The sequence below is a fragment of the Nothoprocta perdicaria genome, unplaced genomic scaffold (genome assembly GCF_003342845.1).
Source record: "Nothoprocta perdicaria isolate Ctin4 unplaced genomic scaffold, notPer1 scaffold_357, whole genome shotgun sequence".
Taxonomy (NCBI): domain Eukaryota; kingdom Metazoa; phylum Chordata; class Aves; order Tinamiformes; family Tinamidae; genus Nothoprocta; species Nothoprocta perdicaria.
The window spans coordinates 242258-256831 of record NW_020455596.1 but is presented as its reverse complement, the minus strand read 5'-3'; the positions used below and the strand labels follow the sequence as shown (position 1 = coordinate 256831).

Here is a 14574-nt window from a genome sequence, read left to right as displayed (position 1 = left end):
TGTTGTCGCCTGTTGCAGGTTTCTCATGAAGTTTCTCCTTTCCTTCCCTCTTTCCACAGGGAACAGTAACTGAAGAGAAGTCTAAAGCCACCCACCATGTTTATCCGAGTCCTACCTCACTGGATGATGGTGAGTTACTCTCTTTATTTTGTTTTTGTTGCTTAAGTGGAAGTCATCTTGTAATTAAACGCCTTCAGCCTTCACACAAACTGTTCCCTGCCAGCTTCTGAGAGCCACTTACAGTATTACTAAAGTACTTAAAGTGTTATTAAAAGATTAACAACTGCAAATAAATTCACCATGTAGTGCTATCTGATATAATATTCCAATTTTTTAAATACATTCTGCAAAGACATGCGCCACTAGACTGTGCTTTAGTGTCTGGATGGGAGGTTGAGCTGTTAGTTTATATTGTGTAAAAGAGTTTTTCAACATTATACGAAACTAATAGATACCTCCAAATACTTATGGACTGAAGAGAAACAAAGCTAAAGATCTGGAGAAAAAAAAAATAATTTGGATTTAAAAAAAAAAAAAAATGAAAGGGTAGATAATGAATGTTAGGGGACTTAGATTTTGTTTCCATTGTGGATTTTTTTGATTTTTTTCTTGCTTGATGTACCTCAGTAATTTATAATAACACTTTAGTAGAAGTGTATAAAGTGGTGGGTTTTTGTTACTGTTGAGTGTGTGTGTGTGTTTTGTATTTTTAGTTAAAATGTTGAGTATTGCAGCATTTGGGAGGACTTACTAGGACATACTAGGACTTGGAGAGGTGTGTGATACGTAGTACAGGTGCTAAAATAAATGAGAAGGAAAAGCTGACAGATTGCAAAAGCTGGACTAGCTACCTAGTCAAACCTCAGGCAACGATGACTGTGATGATAATAAGGCTTGAAAAAGCAAATTGTTGATTTAATTATAATGAAATCTGTACCTAGGCAAAGTACGAAACTGCACTTCCACAAAACAGTTTAACAGCAAACAGCAAAAACACTGAGCTGTAAAGCTATTTGGTCTTAGCTGTATTTTATTGTCTAGTGGACCATAGCTGCTGGGTTTGAGATTTACTGGGATAACTGAGATTTTCCATTTGGGCCCTGGCATCTGATCTCCACTAGATGGAAGTGTTCGCTTCCACATAGGAATGAGGGGATTGTTTCCCCTCTGGGGCTTGTCTCGCTGAGCTCGGGGCTGCTGGGAATATGCAGCCTATTTGCAGGTTTGCATTTGATTTTGACCACTTTGGCCTTGAAGGGAATTAAATAAACCCTAAAGACATTGAGTCTTACCTGTCTTACGTGCAGTGAACGGCTTAGGTGCTAGACAGAGCTCTCTTCTTAATCCCAGGTTGTACTAGGATGAAGCAAGAGCCACAAATTCAGAGTATAGTAGGACACAGGCTTAAATCTTCTATGTCCTTTATTTTAGTCCCACAATATTCTCAGACTCTACCATTTTCCCCCTCTGCTGTTGTACCGAGGAAAGACGGGCTTGATTTGGAGGAGGAGGTTGTTGCATTATCTCAGAGGTGGAATTTGGAAACAGAATCATTTAAAACACCAGTCAAACTGAACGGGCACCTTCTTGCAACATGAGCAAAACAGCAGTTTTGCTCGGCAGATCTGCGTTAACTTGAAGTCAGTATTAAGTGGCGTGCAGAAGACAGATGAAATTTAAGTCTCACTAGGCCATTAATCTCTTTAAAGCGCTTTAATCAGCTTAACTGCCTTCTCCCTCCTCCTATGAAATTCTTCCCTCAAAACTTTGTATTTTGTCTTTTGAACTACCTGTTAAGAGTAGAATTTAATAGTGGGAAAACAGTCCTGTGGAACAAATGTAGATGGATAAGAGAAGTGGATGAGATGATTGAGATCCCTGACCAAGATACAAAAATAAAGAGGAGAAAGACTTAGCAGATGAGGAAACTTTGTGGGAGAAATTGAGTCCTTTCAGTTACCCAGTGATTAGAACTCTTTGTCCTGAAGGACCAGAGAGCCTTTCTTTCCCTGTTGTTGTCTGATTTCACTAATGAGACATCTGTGTGATGCACTGGCAGAGCACAGACATGTCAGAGGGGGCCAAGATACTGCAGGTAAGTGACCTTTCCTAGAAGAAACAGGTCACAGCAATTTTGCTGTAATAAACTTTGAACAATGAGAATTGCAGTAACCCTGTGCTGTCTGACTATGGAAAAGCAAAAGAGCTGCAAAGATGGTGAGGAGACTGGAACATCCATCCTGTGGGAAAGGCTGACGGAGCTGGGCCTGTGCTCTAGATAACCCTCTTGTGCAGGGGGTTGGACTGGGTGATCTCCAGAGGTCCCTTCCAACCTCAGCCGTTCGGTGGTTCTGTTTAAGTCATTCCAGTCTGCTGAACCTGGTGTTAAATCTCTCTTTTTCCTTTTGCAGATGAATGGTTGAGACCTGTGATGAAAAAAGACAAGCAGGTGCTGGTACACTGGGGTTTTTTTCCAGACAGGTAAAGAAAGGTGGGGGAAGAGAGCATATCTCCAATGCTGCTGAAGTTTGTTGAAGGAGAAGTGTTAAGTAATACTTGCAAACAGGCCCATACATATCTTTAAACAAGCTATTTCTTTAGCTTGTTGACCCTTATTTCTTCGGATACGGATGCTCTGCGCTCTGCTTGATGTGCTTTTGGTGCCTTGGGGCCATTGCGAGTGTTTAGATAACGGAACAAGTAGGGATGTCTTATGGAATATAACCATTCAGCAGCTTTGTATTGATGCTGATTTTTACAGTGTCCAAGACTTGGTAAAAGGGTTAAATCAGTGACTTTAAAACTGGAATATTTATACCTGCTTATGCTGCTGGCAGGTGGCTGAGGTTAAAGTGCATTTCTCCCCAGACTGGCTAATAGGGCTGCAAACTGAACCAAACCTCCCAAATTGGAGTGAACTTTCTCATTAATAGAACCTTAAAGCCACAAGGGCAGTCCTTAATCATCTTGTTGGATCTTGCTTAACAAAGGAGAGAGATTTCACTCCAAAGTCAGGTGCACGTGACTGCTGCAAGCGTAGTTGAGGATGTCAGTGGGTGCTCTATGTACCCTTAGTGATTTTAAATGTATTTGCAAGATTTGGTGTCTGAGCCTACGCTATGAAAACATAGAAGGCTGAAAACTCAGCACTGGCTCCTATTTATGCAGTCTTTTCAGGGGCAAATATCTGCTCTGCTGCTCATACGCAGAATGCTTGGGAGCTATATATAATTTTTGATGGAAGAGAACAAACCACAATCATATTAAAACTTCTCTATTCATATAAATGAATACATATTTTTGATTATATCAATTATCAGATTTGTATGTTGAATCTGTGTGTGTTCAAGTATGTATTTATAAATAGCAAAGAAAACAGGAAAAATACTATGTGCATATCCTTTCCTGCCTGTGATTTAAGTCACTTAATAATGCCTGGAGTGGATTACAAGGGTTTTTGGCTCTTAATGTTCCTGAGTGCAGATTTTTATTGTTCATGGATGGCCTTTTGGGTGAATAGCATGCAGAAAAGTGAATGTAAGTAGTAGATGGGTTCTGCAGAGAAGTAGGGTTTGCAGGAGAGGATACGTGCTGCTTTCTTCTAAGGGCCCAGTGTCTCTCGCTTAACACCCATGAGAATGGGAACGACTTAATTAACAGAAAACCAGCCTTTGAGGAAATGACCCAGAAATAGTGCATTTACCCTTGAATCGAATGACTATTTGTGTAATTCCAAGCCAGAGCAGTTTTCACTAAGATGGCTTCTGATTTTGGAGAATTATAAATGTTCATTAGATGCTTTGATCCCCTCCATTTTGGTGTGGGTGTGTTTATTTTTTACTAAAAACTAACTATTCCTCTAGCAAAAAAAAAGGAGGGAAAAAAAAAAAAAGATTATTCCTTTATTGAACTTTTCATTGAATGGAGAATAACTTGCTATCCTATCCCATATCCCAGAGATAGGACCAGGTTATGTTTAAATTACTGAATGAATATTCCTGCTGGTGATTTGGATGAGCAACTGCGGCTACCGACTTTTTCTTATCACTTTTCTCACAGCTATGACACTTGGGTTCATGCCAATGAAATAGATGCTGAAATTGAGGATCCTCCCATTCCTGAGAAGCCATGGAAGGTAAGCGTGACTTTAACAGTTTCCCAAAGTTACGGTGGTAGATCTCATCCTCAGGTGCTACTGAACAAACGGTTTAAAGTGTTGTTGAATATCAATAACTGCATTTCCGTATATATGGAAAAGCAGAAAGATATTTTAAGGTGACAGAAATGTCTGAAGCATATCTGTGGATGATGGAATTACACTTTGAAAAACAATTTTTGCCCACGAAGAGGGGAGAGCAGTGCATCCCTGTTAATGACAAAATAATTGGTGATTGTTTTGACTCAGCTGATGTGTTTTGTACTGAAGGCGTCTCCGTTCCGTGCTCTTGAAACGCAGCCATCTCCGAGATGAAAGATGGAAATTCATTATTTGGGCAGGATGCCATTATACATTGTTTAAAAAGTGGGGAAAATACAGTATCTACATGATATTTTTGAAACAGTGTTATTAGAGAAGATAATCTAGCCAGAACACCAACGTTTCCACACGTATTACAGGGCTTGGGATGTCTCTTCCCAGACGCTGTCAGTCTGGAGCCCTTCCCTGTCTGCTCCAGCCTGCTGTGCTGTGGCTTTGAAGCCTGGCCGTTCAAGCTGCTCCCACTCCGAAAGACTTTAGGGAGCATTTTTTCGAAGTGCTGAAGGAAGATCCGTGTTTGGTAGCTTGCTGTCACGTTGACATCCATTCCGTATTTTACTCACAACATGTTATAATGGCCAAAGTCTTAAGTGCTTTAGAAGGACAAACTGAATTTTTAAATCAGTGGTACAATCGAAATCTTGCAGGTCCCTTTGAAATGCTCCAAAGGCGGCTACTGTCATCCCTTTGAGGTATCACCAAGCCACGCTTAGCTCAGTTCTGCTGCCAAGGCCTGTGCCCTCAGCCCACCTCCTTTCCCAGGTCCATTTTCATGTTGTTCCATGAAGCTCTTGAATGGGTTTCTCTTGATTCAGTGCTGCTGGAAGAGCCAGTTTCTGTGTGCTCTTAGTACACTGCATAGGTGAAATTTCTTAATTTGGCAAATGTACTGAGACTGCTTAAAAAGATAAAATTTTTTAATTTTTTTAGTGTCGTGACAGATGCATTTTGCATACGAGGATCACAACCAGCAGGAATGCCTAAAAACCTGCAGCTGGTTTCAGTCTCTCACGGTGTCATAGCTCACTTTTCTGATTTGGAAAGGCCCCGTTTGAATGGGAACACTGTTCTTAGCTCATTTCATAACGATGAAGGAAGAATCAGCGTTTCTCTGAGCGCTAAAGCCAACAATGGCAGCTTTATTTGGATTCTTTACAGGATTTGTTTTCCTTGTAGCTCAGCGGTTTGTCTTTCTGATTTAGTCCATTGCAAGAAAACAATACAAAATAGTTATCGAGGAGGACTAAATTTTACTTTATTGCCCTATTCTTGGGATTCTTGTATGTAACATGCAGTGTTGCTCTGTGTCTCTGCTGCTGATCTGAGCAGGAGAGTTAAAAGGGCAGTTCAGGTCGGAAAACAACTTGGTTTCTGCTCAAAAATTACCCATTTCAGGCAATTGCTTAGAAATAGCTAAACATATGAGGTGTGTGCACCCACACACCTATATGTTTTTTATTTATATATATATATATATGTTATATATATAACATCCTAACTTCACAGATCTGAAGACTTATACAACTGAAGAGCAGACACAGAATTCAGTAGACTACTTAGTGCACTAAAGGATTAACATACTCATTGTCTTATATAGACCTCATCTCATTATTACCCATGGAACCATTATGGATGCTCGGATCTTCAGACCTTTGTAACCAAACTGCAAATATTTCGTATATTTTTACTAGGTCTGTTGTGGAGTGTGGTTTTGGTTTTTGCTTTTCTACCCCCAAAAAGAATGTCAGCATGCAGATAATGTCCATCTGTTCTTAGGTGCATGCCAAGTGGATTTTGGACACAGACGTATTCAACGAGTGGATGAATGAAGAGGATTATGAGGTAGATGAAAACAGGAAATCAGTGAGCTTTCGACAGAGGATCTCCATGAAAAATGAAGAGGTAAGGTGCTTCTCTGCTTAATGAGCAACCTGGTGATGCTCTAATATTCTCAAAGCTGCTAAAATTCACCCAGATGAACAGTTAAGTATGTTATCATGGGTACCTCAGTCTGGTTTATGTAGGGACCTGCTGCCCCCAGCATAAGAGATAATACCCACACTGTGCTTTCTCACAAGTGAAAACGTGTGGTATGTTAAACAGAAACAGTTAACTTCTGATTTCCAAATTCTCTAAACACAAATACTTGTTGAGGCTCATTTTTGTGTCCATTCCCCCCAAATTACCTCTCAATGTAAGAATTAAGGCTCTGAGGACACATTCGTTTTTGCCTTGAAGTCACCCTACTCACTGGGAAGTGCTGATGGATGGACTAAAGTCAGAAATTAGCATTTAAATCACACCCTTTAAGAGCAGGAGCTTGGATAGCGTAGCAGCAGCTAAGGGATGGCTGTAGAAAACGTAAGGCATTCATAGTACCAAATGGAAGTATTTGAGAGCTGATATTTTTGCATTTAGCCCCTTTGTTGTAGGATGTATTAAAGAAGACTCCAGTCCACAAAGTTTCAGCAACTGTAGCATTTGGGAAGGGCTAATAACTTTGCTTCTTAACAGCCTGTGCGTAGCCCAGAGAGGAGAGATAGGAAAGCGGCCGCAAGTACAAGGAAGAGGAAACATTCTCCTTCTCCTCCTCCCACTCCTGTGGAATCCAGAAAGAAGACAGGGAAGAAAGGGTGAGTGTCCAGCTGGGCAAGGCAACACTGGCTTCTCTTGCAGAAGGGAAGGTCTCCTTCTCTTGCCTGTGGGAAGGTCTCCTTTCTCACCGTCTCCCATTGTTTCTGCAATACTTTGTGCCATTCTCTTAGTGCACTATGCTAAATTTCTCCATCCCGCTGTACAAATTTATTGTTTGCAGGTAGAGGGGAATCTGATGCCAAATCATCACATCACATTGCTCTCAACAACAGGGTTCCCATTATTGCATTGAGAATAGAGCTTCTTAAGTGAAAAGCTGCACTGCTGCTTCTAAAATAATTCAGGCTTGCTTAGTTTGGTTAATTCAAGCATGTAGTACATGGACACTTCTTAAAGCTCTGAAAATCACTGCATTTAATTCAATTGGGTTTTGTCTATATAATTAGATGTTTTTACAGCTCTCTTACCAGTTGCAGCTCTGCAATATATTAGCATTTGCTAATTACATGTGGCCTAAAATAAGGGTGATGCTTTTCGTATCTGAAGGTGGTCAAGACCACCTTGACTATGTTAGATTTGTGAGTTTTGAGCTTTTTCCTTTTTTTTTGAAGAAAAGGCATATGTTGAAATGGTCTGCCTCTTGTCTGGCCTGTTTTGTGCAGCAGATGCCCTTACCAAAGCTTTGAAAAGGACACGTAGGTGAATCGCTGATCCATTGAATCTCACTGGTGTGCAGCCCAATATTAGAGTCAGTGTTGAGTTGAAATTAAGAATTTATAGAGTGTTACTCTGTAGTGTTTGATAAAGAGGGAAATAACCATTATTTTTTGAAATTGCGAGATACTTCTATATTGGAAGCTGATTAGAGTGCAAAAGGTGCTCACTGGCCTCCTCTTAAATGTTACTTCATCTTAATGAAGTAACACTTAACTTTAGAGAAGCTTTTTCTCCAACTTGCCGGCACCATTTTGTAGAGCACTCTTGCTGTCATAAAGTGTTTGGACCTAATTGTTTAAACCTGAGATCTGACAAAGACAAAAGTCAAGAGGAGAACCTCATGACACTGGCAGCTGGGCAGAGACTTGGTGTGTTTTCTCTTCTAGCCAAGCAGCCTTATATGGGAAAAGGAGAGGGCAGAAAGAAGAAGATGAACAAGAAGATCTTACTAAGGACATGGAGGACCCCACACCAGTTCCCAACATAGAAGAAGTGGTCCTTCCCAAAAATGGTAAAATTTGTCTGGACTACATTTTTTGAGTCTTAAAACGATCCCCTAAGCAGCGTAGTGTAAATATGCATGTATTTTATCAAAGCTTTGGAATACGCTTTGGCTTGGAGATGGGATGATCTGTTCCCATCTCAGTCTTAACTAGACAATAATTCAGATTTTAGGACTGTGCCAAGAAGGGAAACAGATTTGCCGCCTTCTGCGTGTTTTTGAAACACATTTAGGAAAATGCACTTTAATGTTTAATTATGCCTATTTTAGGTTTGCTCAGTATGCTGAAATTGTGTCATTTTTGAGTGTGGAGTTTTCTGGAGCCAAAGGATAATATTGTCAAGTACTCGAGATAACCAAATCAAATTAGTGGAACCTGGCAACATGCCTAATGCATTCACTTCTGAATCCTTTTCAGAAAAGTGCTTATCTATGCAATTTCTATGCAGTATCTGCTAGGTAAAGAGTAGATCAGAGGAAAGATGCAATTTCTTTTTGTCGGTCCCCAACACCAAACTATTTTGGATGTCGTCCTGTTTAGTTTTACCTGTTTTGAGCTTGCGTGTGAGAAATGTATGAACCGCTGAATGTTGTGCAGGTGGGAGGAGTACAGCACTTCATCTGCTGAATGCCTGAATAAAGGCTGCAGTGTGCTCTGAGCTGCAGTTGCAGAGAAACCAAACAAATGATCTGTTGTACTGGGACTGCACAGATCAGACGAAATCTTTTGAGCTGCGAAGATATGACCAATAAATAAAATAACCAACTGTTTATTTGTAAGATAGTCTAGCTGCTGCATGCTAGATTTGATGATAATTGTGTCTTTTCAGGTTGCTCATCAGAATTTCAATCTTGCTTTCTTTTGTAGTGAACCCAAAGAAAGACAGTGAAAACACGCCTGTGAAAGGAGGAACAGTAGCAGACCTAGGTAAAAGAAAAGTGTCTTATAGTAAAATCATGTTTACAGATCATAGAATAAAAATTTTTGAATCTCTCCATCTTAAAAGGAATCTGTAATTCCAGTCCTTTATTTAACTACTTTAGTGTCTGTGTGTATCCCAGGTGGAATGTACTGACTCTTTTCCCCTTTGAGGGTGTTTCCCCTTAGGCTTCTCCCCTGCCACACACACACATATGCCTATATATACATATATATATATATTTATGTATGTATATGTATGTGTGTGTATGTGTAGATACGCGCTCACACTGGGAGTAAGGTAAATCACAGGTTCCTTGAGCTTTGCTGAGCTTTGGCATAAGAAATCTAGACTAGGCTCGCACATCCTATTAAACAAGACAACATCTAGGGCACTGGGCCAGACTGTAATTAATTATGGATTCCCAAGTGTTGAAAAATTCTAATTATCCTTGGTCTGTATTCCAGTTCTTATCTGTTCCTTGTCTGGAATAGCTGAGTGCCTGCATAAAGCTGGGATTGTCTTAATGAAGAGCTGTCCATTTTACTTCCCTCCTCAGTTCCCCCCAGAGCAAATATCCTTTCCAATTAAGCCATTGTGCTTCTAGAGAGGCTTTTGTGTAAATAGATGAATTTTGTTAATTTGTCTCTTTTTACCTTTCAGATGAGCAGGATGAGGAGACGGTGACAGCTGGAGGAAAGGTAACAACAGCCATTCAGTGGATCATGGAGATCAGCTTGATCCAGTAGCTCACAGAAACGTTTAGTAGTGTATAAGATCAAACTGATCACTGGTGGAAATGTTTTTTGTTATTATGTATTTTGTTTATTATTAAAAAAAAATTAACTGGGGCAGCTTAAAGAATTAAAGGATAAAATTAATGTGTTTTAAAATCTAGCTTATTAAAAGTTAGTCTTTTAAGTTTCAGCACTAAGTCTAGACCCTAGGAAGGTTTCCTGATCATATAATAAAATTGCCTGCGTAGCTTCTGTATTTAATTCCACTGTTTGTACATCAGAATATGATTTTAACAGCTTGTCTAGTAAACTAGCTTCCTCATCATGCAGATAAAAGATCACATCTATATTAGATTCGTGCAGTCGTGGGCCTGCATAGATGTAGCTGCTTGGGTGTGTTCTTAGCTGCATGTGTTTCTTGAGAAAATCTGGCTTTCTCTCCATACTGTTGGACTTCTAATTTTACTAGATTTCAAGTCAGATTGTGTATGTGTTTTCAGAATGGATCCGTATCAAACAGGTTTTTTAAAATTTATTTTGGTCCTTCATCTGTTTCTCTGTTTAGCAAATGTAGTTTGGGAGGAGAAGGCTGTTGGATGTTAAGGGGATTAAGAAACAAAGGACTTTTTATAGCTGTTGTCGGCTTACTAAAGAGATTAGCTCAATTCCTTGCTGTCTTTAGAGGAATCCAGTTCCCCAAGACAATGCTTTGCTGGTAGCAAAGACTCTTAACATCTTTCTTTGAGGACTGCATTATTTTTAACGGTCAGTTTTGTTTCTCTTGATCTGACTAAATTGATATTTCAATCAAAGGAGAGCAGGAAAAGTTGAACTACCTCAACTACAGAGCTACAGTGAACAGGTATTGCTCTTTATTAGAATTGTGCACTAAGCTTGAAAATACAGAGAAAGCTTTTAAAATTGCCACTGTGTGCTCTGCATTTGCCTGAATCCTTCTGATGATGAGGAAGAGCCTGCAAGCCGCTCTTGCATGCGACCCATTCATCAGTTTTCTTTGCTCTTGTCTCAGAACATCCCGCATTTCCCATATTAGCATTCTTCCAAGGCAACATCTGCCCTCTCTGTTACGGCTTCTGTGATCTGATAGTTGTATTTCTAGCACAAAAAGTTCATCCACCTTTATGACCAACAAAGCACATCTGTACTCGGTGTTCGAGCTTTCACAGCATTGGACTACAATACATCAATGAATATTTTTATCTGCAGGCCGCAGGACTGAATTTAAGCCATTTGGGGGATTTACCCTAAATATATGACAAAAGCCACTCAGAAGCCTTAATACTGTTCTATGGGATAATAAATTGGCTTTTTGCTATCTAGTTTTTTGAAATGCTTTTGTTTCCTGCCATTCTTCCTCAAAAAGAGAGCAGCTCAAACTCAGGTGAGGATTGTTACAACATCAGTGCTCTTCAAATAGCAGCTGAGGGTTTCTTACATAGTCTATATCATGTCATGACTCTCTTTTGCTACCTTTGTGCCTTTATTATTGTGCATCTGAAAGAGAACGCGTGCTGGATTTGAAGCTGCAGAGAACACACAGTACGCGGAAGGCTCGTGTTGCAAAGCAACAGAACTGCACAAAGACTTGTCCTCTGCCTGGAAATCTTATAAAACTTCATTCACTGCTTTCTTCAGTCTTGTTGTTTTACTGAGGTCCTCACTGCAGTGGCTCCTCATTTGTACCTAGAAATCTTTCAACTGATAAAGTTTTCCACTAAACATAAAGTGTTATTGACTTGAGTAAGATGCATCTTCATCTTCATAACCCACTAGCTTAAGAGAATATAGTTTGAATACTGTTAGAAACAGTACCACATGTTTTAGTAAAACTAAAATCTAGTTTTACTTGGCTGGACGGTTCAGGTTAGCGCTGTCATCTCTCTGAAGATCTCTTCCCCTGAGACGATGTCAAAATCGCATTGCTGGCTACAGCAGCCTGCTCAGGACAGTAGAAGAATTTCATAAGCAGAGCTGCCTCATCTGGCATCTTGATGCTGCCTCCTGGAGCTGGCTCCTTTCTCCAGCTCTGTGTGAAATGCTTATCCAGCAGCTACCAGTCTGCTCAAATTTTTGACTGTATTTCTGCTCTTGACAACATTGGAACTGAAGAACCTCATATTCCCCTCTTGTGCAGCCATCCTACCAAGCTATTTTTTTTCCTGGCTTTAAAGTGCTGCTAATCACTGCTAAAACTCTTCCTCCTGCCCTCTTTGCTGAAAGGATGAATGCCTCAGTCTCATCCCTGCTGGAAGAGCCACTGCCTTCAGCCATGGCATTCTGTACAGGAGATGTGGATGACATCCATCAGTCATCTGGTGTCATCTTGGCACTTCTACCTCACATCCAGACCATCTTCACCTTCCTTCCTCATCCCCACACTGAACACAAAGGAATCCCTGTGAATATTTTAAAAGTGGAATGTGTTGTTCTTCCACTGGCCTGTATGGAGACACCAAATCTGAAGTTTTTCTTGCGTCTTAAGAAGTAATCAAACTTAGTCTTTTCAGCTTAACCGTCAGTCTTTTCAGCTTAACCGTCAGCTTTGCAAGCAGGCTCCCTTAGGCCACCTTAGCACTCTTTCACTAGTAAATATTCATATATTTTTATTGATCAGTAGTACCACTCTTAGCTGTACCTCTGTTTTCCAGGTTTTAAGCCTTTTTTTGTCCTTAAGTAGTCAGTGTCACTGATCAACACTGTCTTCTGAAGTGTCTGGGGCGTTTGCTTCACATCTTCTAATCTTCTAATGCACAGTAGCATTAAATTCCTGTTAGAACTCAAAATGTTAGCTTTATCAAGTGCAACTTTTGTCACTCATGTTAATGGGTCTTGATTAAATACACACCCAAATACACAAAATTACAGTTTGAACTTGCTGTGTCTTCATCACAAGAATGAAACATCGGGGACCAGCTTAAAGATTGATTGAGTGGGCTTATCTAAGCAAGCATTGAGAGTAGCCAGAAGCAGTTTTTCAGAAAAGAAATTTTATTAAAGAAATTTATTAAAGAAATCATAGCTGACAAGTGTGTTTTAGTAAGGCTAGGCAAAGTAGAGAATCTGTTTTCTTGTAATACTCTTTTGAGTAATAACAGTTCAGTGTCAGCATCTGGAGATATCAAGAAGAGCTGGGCAAACAGCTTGCAAAGTAGTCTGGATCAGTGCTGTACTTATTACTTATGATTACTCTAAGCTGAAATGCAAAACTGGACTACTATGGGTAGAGCAGTTAATTTTATAACCTGGACATAAAGCTTGATTTGGTTGTAGTTATGTGCATCCTTGAGGTCTGGGAAAACTGTCTATGTAAAACATCTCCCTATTAGCCTTTTTTTTAAGAACATAGACGGCACTTTCTCTGGTCTCTGTGGCTTTCCCAGCTGGCCAGAGATTGCCTAAAAGAAAGTTTATTCTTCCCGGGATGGAAGATTGTTTGTTCTGGATTAACATTTTGGTGGTTGAGTATGCAGGTGTCCAACTTTGTTCTTGCAACCTAAAACCATTATATTTCCCCAACAATACAGGAAGATGAAGACCCCAACAAAGGTGACCAAAGTCGATCAATTGATCCAGGTGAAGATAACGTCACAGAACAAACAAACCACATCATTATTCCAAGCTATGCATCCTGGTTTGACTACAACTGGTAAGGAAGTAATTTGGAGTTGGAGGAAGGTTTGGTCTTAGAAATTGGTTGATTTTTGTCACAACTCGAGCCGAGAGGTGAAAGCAAGCACCATTTGGGTCCACTTCTCCTGTTACGAGTACATCTTTTCCATTTAAAAGTCTTTCTGGGCAGACTTGGGGCATTTTTCACAGATGAGGAGTGAGGGGGAGAATTTCAGGAGGGGATGTAACACAGATCTTCAAACTGGTTTCTCAACAATTTATGTTTTACATTGGTTTTCACAGACTAAAAAACAATTTCTCTTCACTACTTCCCTAGTCCTTGCAGGCTCTTTTTTGATTGCTATCTATTTCGGAAATCTGATGGCTTTTTAACTGTTGCTTCAGATTTTTACTTTGAAGATAAGTTATTGATTGTACAGGGTGCTTGTTTCTTTTGTTCTGGGGATCCTCCGTGGAATGATAAGCTCATGGCTTTCTATGAGCCATGTAATTCATAATAGTAACTCTGAGGTAAGCGTCATCTGAGCTGTTGGTGTAAGGCTTGGTTCAGGGTTCAGCTCTGTCAAACTCTTATCCTGAGTTGACTGCTTAGGCTGTATCTATGCTGATGGCTTGAGTTGACAGGAGTTAGATGTCTGTGAGCGGTTTCAGGGCTATGATCTTACTGGGATCACAGACACTTGACTTCAGGAAGGCTTTTGACACGCTCTACCGTAACATCCTATTGGGAAAGCACGAGGAGGTGTGAGCTGGATGAGTGGGCAGTAAAGTTGACTGAAAATTCTCTGAATGATAAAGCCTGTAGCTAGTGGTGTCCCCTGGGGCAACGCTGGCTCTAATCCCCTTCAGCTGGTTCCTTGTGATGAGATGGGTGATGGGGCAGAGCTCAACTGCAGCAAATTTGCAGCTGTTACCAAGCTCAGAGGAGAGGTTGATAGACCAGGTGCTTGGGTTACAGTTCAAAGGCACGTAGGCAGAGAAGGAACCTCATGAAGCTCAACAAAGGTGAGTGCAAAGTCAGGTCCCTGGAGATAATAACCCCAGGCACTGGGACAGGTGGGGGTCGATCTCCGGAAAGGTTGATCTCCTATGGAGAAGGACCTGGGAGTCCTGGTGAACAACAAGGTGACTGAGAGGACAGCGATCTCCTGGGCTGCCCGCTGCAGAGTGCTGGCTGCAGGCATAGCGAGGTGA

The 14574-nt window shown here is 40.5% G+C and overlaps 1 protein-coding gene across 1 annotated transcript in view; it reads left to right on the top strand.

The window, feature by feature from the left end:
• SMARCC1 (SWI/SNF related, matrix associated, actin dependent regulator of chromatin subfamily c member 1) overlaps positions 1-14574 on the top strand; it is a 69422-nt gene that overhangs the window by 15855 nt on the left and 38993 nt on the right. The window contains exons 7-15 of the mRNA XM_026044264.1: positions 60-129; positions 2412-2481; positions 4060-4135; positions 6035-6160; positions 6773-6891; positions 7957-8081; positions 8941-9000; positions 9656-9693; positions 13275-13396. Of these exons, the coding sequence (XP_025900049.1) occupies positions 60-129; positions 2412-2481; positions 4060-4135; positions 6035-6160; positions 6773-6891; positions 7957-8081; positions 8941-9000; positions 9656-9693; positions 13275-13396 (806 nt within the window). The remainder of the gene's footprint in view (positions 1-59; positions 130-2411; positions 2482-4059; positions 4136-6034; positions 6161-6772; positions 6892-7956; positions 8082-8940; positions 9001-9655; positions 9694-13274; positions 13397-14574) is intronic.